This window comes from Coffea eugenioides, unplaced genomic scaffold (assembly GCF_003713205.1).
Source record: "Coffea eugenioides isolate CCC68of unplaced genomic scaffold, Ceug_1.0 ScVebR1_2000;HRSCAF=2947, whole genome shotgun sequence".
Taxonomy (NCBI): domain Eukaryota; kingdom Viridiplantae; phylum Streptophyta; class Magnoliopsida; order Gentianales; family Rubiaceae; genus Coffea; species Coffea eugenioides.
In genome coordinates, this window is record NW_020862448.1 from 1 (window position 1) to 8,471 (window position 8,471).

General features: G+C 37.1%; 1 protein-coding gene across 1 annotated transcript; it reads left to right on the forward strand.

Annotated features, from left to right (window-relative positions):
* Window positions 1-3,580: 3,580 nt before the first annotated feature.
* On the forward strand, window positions 3,581-4,683 carry LOC113756123 (acidic endochitinase-like). The gene has a single exon (XM_027299917.1). The coding sequence runs from the start codon at window positions 3,616-3,618 to the stop codon at window positions 4,537-4,539; it is 924 nt and encodes a 307-aa protein (XP_027155718.1). The 5' UTR covers window positions 3,581-3,615; the 3' UTR covers window positions 4,540-4,683.
* The last annotated feature ends 3,788 nt before the right edge of the window (window positions 4,684-8,471 follow it).

Consider the following 8,471-nt stretch of genomic DNA (forward strand, 5'->3'; position numbering starts at 1 on the left):
ATTGTTTATTCCTATATCCTACATCAAGGGGATTGGTCACGAAATTCTTAGCAAATAAGTCCAAATGATTTTATGTCATAAATTTCATGTTACTACAATAGGTTGTCAATTGTCATTACTAGATTAGAGCAAAACACTGAAGCAACTTCCTGATTTAAGTTTTTTATTTTTATTTCCTCATTAAGCTGTTTACTTTTAGTTTCACTGAATCTTACATGACTATTCACCTTTTGATTGAGTGATGATTGGTATCAAATACTATAAGGTAAAGATGCAAAAGTTATATATGTGGAAAGAAAATATATAAGAATGACATATTTCATTTTTTTGATATCGCTTCCAATCAACGATAATGGATTGTGCAAATGCACAGGGTTTAATCTAGTTGTACAATAAGTGCTAAAAATTTCAGGCTTTTGTGCGCAAATATTTAGATTTGCTGTGCAATTACCCACAAAGACTAATTCTCAAGCGTCGTTAGATGCGGATTAGCTTGACACTGATGGAAGTTCCAGAGATTACTTGTTAATTGAAACATACATCAATGAGATCTTCAATGAAAATGTACATCTGATGAACAAATTACTTGAATGCTTTCCCTTGATTCCTAAATTTCAAAATGAGACACTATGGTCCCAAATTAGTCTTTAAAATATAAAATCTGTTTCATTTGAGGTCTAAAATACAAAATCTGTAGATCTTGCTACTTGCAAACAAAGGGCCTGTTTGGAAGCTCAGATTTTTCACAAGTTTGTATGCTACTAGTTTTTTAACAACTTTTGCTACAGGAACCCAAAAAACTTATCAAAATTTTTAACTTACACACTTCAAAATACCCAAAACTTACAAAAAAAAAAAAAAATTCCCTTCCCTTTTTCTTCTTCTTCCTCCCCCATCCCAACCCACCACCACCTCCGGCGTTTTCTTTTTTTTTTTTCCTTGCTCCACTGCCCGCCATCCTCTTTTACCAGTTTTGTATGACTCTTTTTTTTTTTCATCCCTTCCTTTACCCCATCTCCGAGACCCTTCACTTCCCCTCTGCCGATTTGTAAGCTGACTAGATACACCGGGGTCATTTCTTTGCACCAGATTGCGGGGAGGGGGAGGAAAGGGAAAGGCTGAAAATTGCAAAAAAAAAAAAAAAGTTTCTGCTGGGCATTGACTGCGCCTTGACTGCTGGGCGAGGGAAGAGGGAGGGGGAAGGGCAGAGGGGAGGAGAGGGGGAAAGGGAGGAGAGGGGTGGCGGGTAGGAGATGGGGAGAGAAAATGCAAAAAAAAAAAAATATTTCTACTGCGACATGCTTGATGCAGTTTCGAGAGAGGAACGGGAGGGAAAGGGGAAGGGGAAGAGAAGAAGCGGGAATGGAGAAAGAAAAGAAAAAAAAAGAAAAAAAAAAGAAAAAGAAAGAAAAAGGAAAAAGCAGAAATGAAAGAAAAAAGAAAATGAAAGAAAGAAAATGAAAAGGGAAAAAAGTTTTTTCTCTTACAAAAATTTTTCTACAACTTTTACAGTGATCTACAGTAAAATTTTAGACAAACTTCCAAAAAACTCAGATTCCAAACGGGGCAAAAAATATAACCCAAAATTTAGGTTGGGATTCGAGCTATATACAGAAGGACTTTTTCAAATGGATCAACTTTTTTCCTTTTTGTTTTTCATTGCAAACCACTCTAATCCTAATGCGACTGGGCCGGCTGGGCCGCCCTTTCTAAGGGGAGAAAATAAGAAAAGAAAAGCAAAATAAGTTAAACAATCGATTTCTGATAATGACGAGACACGTTAATCCTCCAAGCAACATCCCCAAGGACTTGATGTGCTTTTTTCTAGTTGTAGGAAGAATGCTCGTACCCTTATAATGAGTTTGGGTTCAGAACCTCATTTACTATGTGTACTAAAAAAAATTGATAAATTGTATGGAGTTAAATCATTGATATCATGGTATGCAAGACACTTCAGTTGTCCCAGTGGATATAAAGCTATGGGGTAAAATATGTTAGCAATGATTGATTATGTGGATGCACATAACGGTATATGATGTAACGAACTGGCCATTGAAATGATTTAACTTGTAGATGAGCATGCAAGAAAACCCATGTAAACTTGGAGTTGCAAAGTTTCTCTCCTATTAAGTGCTCTTAAATTTTTTCAAGGGTAAATTATACATAACCCCTTTTAGTTTCATACCTTCTCACATGGCCACCTAACAATTTAAAAAATCTACGTCAATCCACTGTTTTTTCATGCAAACTAGAAACTTGACAAAAAATAGCCTCTGTAATATCGTTAGTTGAAATGTGAGTATTGTTCTTACTTAAGTACTAAATCAAACCACAGCCTAACCACCAAGCAAAAAATCACAAGCGAATTATATGGATAAATGCAAAAACTACAGGGGACGAGTGAATATTCATACACATCGTAGGTCAATTAAGTGCTACGATTGATTATTCAATCGCTATAACCGATGATACTTTCCATCTACTTTTCACTTTTTATAAAACCACAGTGGCGATGTGAATGTTCTAAAGCTTTGGGAGGATCATATATATTAATATGCACATATTTTGGGAGGTTATATATAATTTACCCTTATTCTTTTTAATGACGTGGAGAAAATTTTGACTTCTGCAAAGGTGTATTAATTAGACCTAGACATCAATTTTTCGACTTACATGTTATGCATGACTGTTACTTTCTTACCCAATTACATATTCAACCCGACATTGTTAACCGTTATCAGGCCTTTAAAAGTAGGACCAGACTGCTCTCTATTGTATTGAATAGAACTTACTCTTCATTATATCCTAATAAAATTAATTTAAATTTTTTTGCAAGTCAACACCGTTCACAATATGTTCATCATTTGTGCAAGTTATACATAAGATTACATTCATGTGAAATTGATTAAGTTTTTCCCTCTTATTAATCATTACAAACTTTATTACAATTTTAAAAATTACAATTTTGACTCCGTTTTCACCGTTCAAATATTTCATATAAATTGAATGTCAAACTATTCTTAAAAGAATATTATCTTTTAATATGTTGATCTAAGAATCTAAAATGGATAATGCTTATCAATAAATAATATGAGTTTCCATCTCAAAATTAATTGAAAATGGGTAGTAGTCCAAGAACTTACATGTAAGGTAGACCTAATCCGTGTACTTAATTATAAATGAACCTTGAGATCCTAATAAATTCTTGATCGTATATGGAAGTAGTATTAATTGATTTATGGCAATACCTCAACTCTCCACATTTGTATATTATTATATTATTATTTTAACTATTTTATTATATTTAATTTTATAATTGTTATAATTATTGTTATAACTACTGGTAATTTTTGTATTCGACTTTTTGTATTTTTGTTCTACCGAAACAACAGGTACAATAATAGCATTCCCCAGCAAAATTAAACACGACAGTGATGCCATGCCATTCACGTTTTTTTTCACAGAAATCGTACTATTCACGTTTTCATGTACGGATGTTTGGATTTTCTGGATGCTGAACATCCACTTGACATAAACTCATCTATAAAATGGTCCATCACTGGGCGACTAAACTCATCAAAGCAAAACCACAAGAAATCACTGAAGAGACAAAAAATGGCTCTCTCCTTGCAACCGCTCTTCTTAGCAATAACGTTCCTGTTGATGGCATCTCTGATCGGGTCCTCCGAAGCTGTTCGAATTTCCACCTATTGGGGCCAAGACGCTACCGAAGGAAGCCTGAAGGAGTTATGCACTGAAGGTACTGTTCGCTACGTGAAAGCTCCTGTTCAGTACGTGAATATTGCCTTTCTGAGAAATATTGGTGGTGGCCGAACACCTGAATTGAGTTTAAGGCATTGTAATTCGACCACTTGCCCCTTACTAAGTTCGGAGATAGAACTTTGCCAGAGCCTAGGCATCCAAGTGTTAATTTCTCTTGCTGGAGCTCCGAACCTTTCTTCCACCGCTGAAGCTTACGAAGTGGCATCCTATATCTGGGACAATTTCTTAGGTGGCAGTTCAAGCTCTCGTCCATTAGGCGAAGCTGTTTTAAATGGTGTAGACTATCATATCCACTCTGGAAAGCCAGATTTCTTGGATGATCTTGCTCGGGCACTGTCGGGATACAACACACCAGAAAATAAGCAGGTGTACTTAGCTGCTGGACCCGAATGTCTTCTGCCTGACCGTTGGCTTGACGCTTCTATCAGAACTGGCCTTTTTGATTACGTGTGGGTGGAATTTTTCGACAATCCAACTTGTCAGTATACCCCAGACAATCTCATTGCCCTCTTCCAGAGTTGGAACGAGTGGGCTTCGTATCCAGGCGTTAATGCACTATTCCTGGGAATTCCTGTATCCCCAGAGGTCGCACCTGACGGCGGTTACATCCCATATGAGGTGCTAGTTAGCGTGGTTCTTCCCTTTGTGGAGACCTATGTCAACTTTGGAGGGATCATGCTTTGGCCCTACCGTCATCATCACCCACACCCACATTACAGTGAGAAATTCAGGGTGCAGTCCTATGCTGCTATCTAATCAGTTCCTGTCGTTATCTATTGGCAGATGAAATGTAGTCCTGGCTCTTCATGCCAGAGGCAAAAATGATAAATAAAAAATGGGTTATCAATCCCCAAATTTAAATAAATTGCTGAATGAAGCGGGATCATGTTTGATTTCGAATTTGTGTCTATTCTTCAGTAAAACATAATGCGAAAATTATGGTTGGTTCTAATTTTTCCTTGTTCTTCAGCAAAAAAAGGAGCTGGAGAAGAAAAGAACATGCAAAAAGTAGTAGATGGAAGCCTGTTTCAATATTGATTGTTGAACATAACCTACGTGCTCAAAAAACTAAAAAGGAAAAAAATCATACCTATATTTTGCTTTCTGTGTCCTATGTATCTTTAGATATATATTTGTTCTCCAATATAAATATATTCCCATAAGAACCTTTATGTGTTTCGGCCTTTCGGGACAACTTGTATAAAAAAATGGAGTTACTATAGCTCACTTCTCCTGGAGTACGTTTACAAAATTTAGGTGCAAATATAGTGCAAAATTGAGAGCTTTTTAAAACTTGGAAGCCTAAATAAAATTCTATTATCAAGCTTCAGGAGCGGGGAGGGAGGAGGAATGGGAAGTTTGGGGGGGTTTTTTGGGGGGAGGGAGGAGGGAGGACGGGGGAGGGGAAGGCAGGGGTGAGGGATAATTGTCCTGAGTAAAACCACGTGTGTGAATGAGGAGGAAATTCCGAAATGATGGCGTTTTCCTAAAAGATTTTCCAAATAGTAAAAGTTGTTAAGAAAATGCCTTCAATTAATACAATCTTTACAACACGCATTTACTAAATGTATTTGTTAAGAAATAAATATTTAGAAAAATCAAAGAATGCATTTGCTCAATGGAGCGGTTCTAGAAATAAGGCTTGCCAAGTTAAAAGTTTTCCAAACCCATTTGATTTTATTAGGGTACTGGTACTCTCACTACCTTTGCTCTTCTCCAGCTTCTCTCTACTTCTTCTCTTCTTCTCAAAAGGCCTTCCAAATCCATGTATACAATTTTTACTTTGGTTTTCTAATAAAGTCTCGTCTCAAATTTTTTTAGTGAGAGATCTCCGTTTCTCTTAGGTTTCCTATTGAGAAATTTCTATTTCTCCTTTGGATTTCTAGTGAAAATTTTCTATCATCACTAGTGAAATTTTTGTTCAGTTTCTTTTTCTTATTTTGTTGGTATATCTGAATTTATTTCAGATATGGATATCAATCTTTATTTTTTTAAAAATCTTAGGTCTATTTCAATAGATTTCATAATCATTATTGGAGATTAAAGTAATTAATTAATAGATTTGGCAATTGCAACATGTACAGAAAGGAGTTGCAGAGAATTATCTTATTAGAAAACAATCTTGAAATTTCTTTGTATTTTTCATAGTTATTCATAATTTTTCAGATTTTATTGTATTTGTTAAGTTGCGGGCTTTGTTTGGCATCTTATTTTTATGGGTGTTTTAATAGACAAATTTTTAACAACTTTGTCTATGGAAACCCCAAAAATTTTAAAAATACACACACCAAAAAATTTTCCAAACACTCAAATACCTAAAAGGTTTTATAAAAAGTCTACAATAGGTTATAGTAGAATTTCAGGCAAACTCCCAAAAAACACATTGTAGACACCAAAATTTTACCATTTTGTTTATTTATTTTTCGTTAAATTTTATTTTTATTTTTTGATTTTTTTGATTTTTATTTTCTTGATAAAAATCATCATTTTTAGAAAAATCGAAAAAAAAGAAGAAGAAGAAAAGAAAGACAAAGTAAAACAAAAAAAAAAGAATAAAAAAATGGAGTCCACGCACGCGCGCTGGTTTCTTTCTTCTTCGTACGAAGAAGAAGAAGCAGAAACAGTACAAGATTTTGCAACGGCAATTTGGATCCCATTTCCACCCATTTTCTCACATTTTTCTTTCCCGTTAAGCCCCTCAGTACGATGCCACTGTTGAAATTTCTCGTCGCTGTTGAAATTTCTGCAGCAAAAAGGGCTCCTGACTTCACTCCAAAAATCTGTAATGGAATGGAAAGCTTATCTAAGGCCAGAGGCAGGAACTAGCTAACTGGAACAATGAAGGCGTGAAGATCAGCAGAGGAAGGCGGGATCACTGGACCGGAAGTCATCAAAGGCGTGAACCAAGAACCACGCCTTTCCTGGGTTTCAGCCTTCATAACAGAAATTCAAAACGCGCGGCAACTTGCAAATGCTTGGGACACGTGTATCGCCCTCAGTGGTCTAGCTAGAATTAGTTAGGATTTGTTAGTATTAAAGAGCAGGCATGTCTGCTCTGTGAGGTAGCTTTTTGAAATTATTCATCCAGATTCATCTGTATTGGCTTGAGGAGCAATCCTCAGCTTTTCCCCAATTTTCCTTCAATTCTTCCCCCTTCTTAGCTTTAACCGCCATTTCTGTTCTTGAAATTGTTATCACGATTTGGTTAATAAAAGTTCAGGTTCTTACAGAAACTATTCTATTGATTCATTATTATTGATTCATCCATTTGGATTCATTCCTCCTTGGTTCCTGCAAAGGGACTCTGGCTTCTCTGGTTTCTGTACCATAACAGTGGTATCAGAGCTAGCTACGAGCCATTGGATATATATATACACATATAAAAAAATGACTAAAAATCAAGACGAAATAAGGAAGGAGATCACTGAGCTAGGAAGTGTGGTTAGGACTTTTGCTAACAGAAGTGATGGTCTGGAGCAGGCTGTCAGGGTCATGGAGCACAGGCAGGAGAATACTGAAAAAACACTTAAAAACTTGGATCAGAAGTATGAAGGCATGATGAACATGATGGCACAAATGTTAGCAAAGTTAAACGATAAGGGGAAAGATGTGGAAGGCAACAACTCAGAATCTAGCTTAGTGCATAAGGAGGATAACAGGAGGAAGGAGGAGCAGAAGGGAGCTATGGATAGATCTGAACCACAGGGTCACAGGTCCTTCACCAGGCTACCTAAGGTGGACCTGCCATCATTCACTGGGGAAAATCCTAGGGAGTGGATCAGGAAGGCCAATAAGTACTTCAAAATCAATGGAGTGGAGGAGGAAATGAAGTCTGAGGTTGCAGAACTCTATTTTAGGGATAAGGCAGATATCTGGTTTCATGGTGTATTCAATGGAAGGGAGGATATTCCATGGGAGGAGCTCTGCAATGCGCTTTGTGAGAGGTTTGGAGATGGCTCCCCTGAGGAAGCTATAGAAGAGTTCAACAAACTGATGCAGACAGGCTCAGTAACTGACTACTTGGAGAAATTCGAAATGCTCAAAGCCCTGGTAATGCCTTCCCTCCCTCATCAGCAAGATTGCTATTATAAAACATGTTTTCTAAGTGGATTAAAAGAGGAAATAGTAACTATGGTAAAACTGGCCAAACCTAAAACATTGGCGGATGCTGTAGAAGCTGCCAAACTGCAGGAGAGAAACCTGAGAGCACTGCAGAAAATCCACAAAGCCCCTTCCTATAACCCCAGCTACCAGAAACCCCTGTTTAAAACCTCACAACACCCTAAATTCCCTGACAAAACCCCAAGCTACCCCAAACCACCTGATAAACAGATCCCCAAAACTTCCAATAGCCACTATACCACTCAGAACCAATTCAAAAGGCTCACACCAGCAGAGCTCAACCTTAGGAGGGAAAAGGGACTTTGCTTCAAATGTGCTGAACCATATACTTTTGGTCATGTCTGTAAACAATCCCATCTAAACTTGTTAGTTATGGAAGAAGAGGAGGTACTAACTACTGAGGAAGAAGGGGGTGGAAGGGGGAGACTGAAGTATTCTGTGACTGTATTGAGGGGGAATTAGAAAATGAGCATATAGAAGTTTCTATTCATGCTTTGGCAGGAGGGAGTGAGCACAAAACTATCAGGATAAAGGGGATGATTAAGGGGAAGACCATTACTGCACTG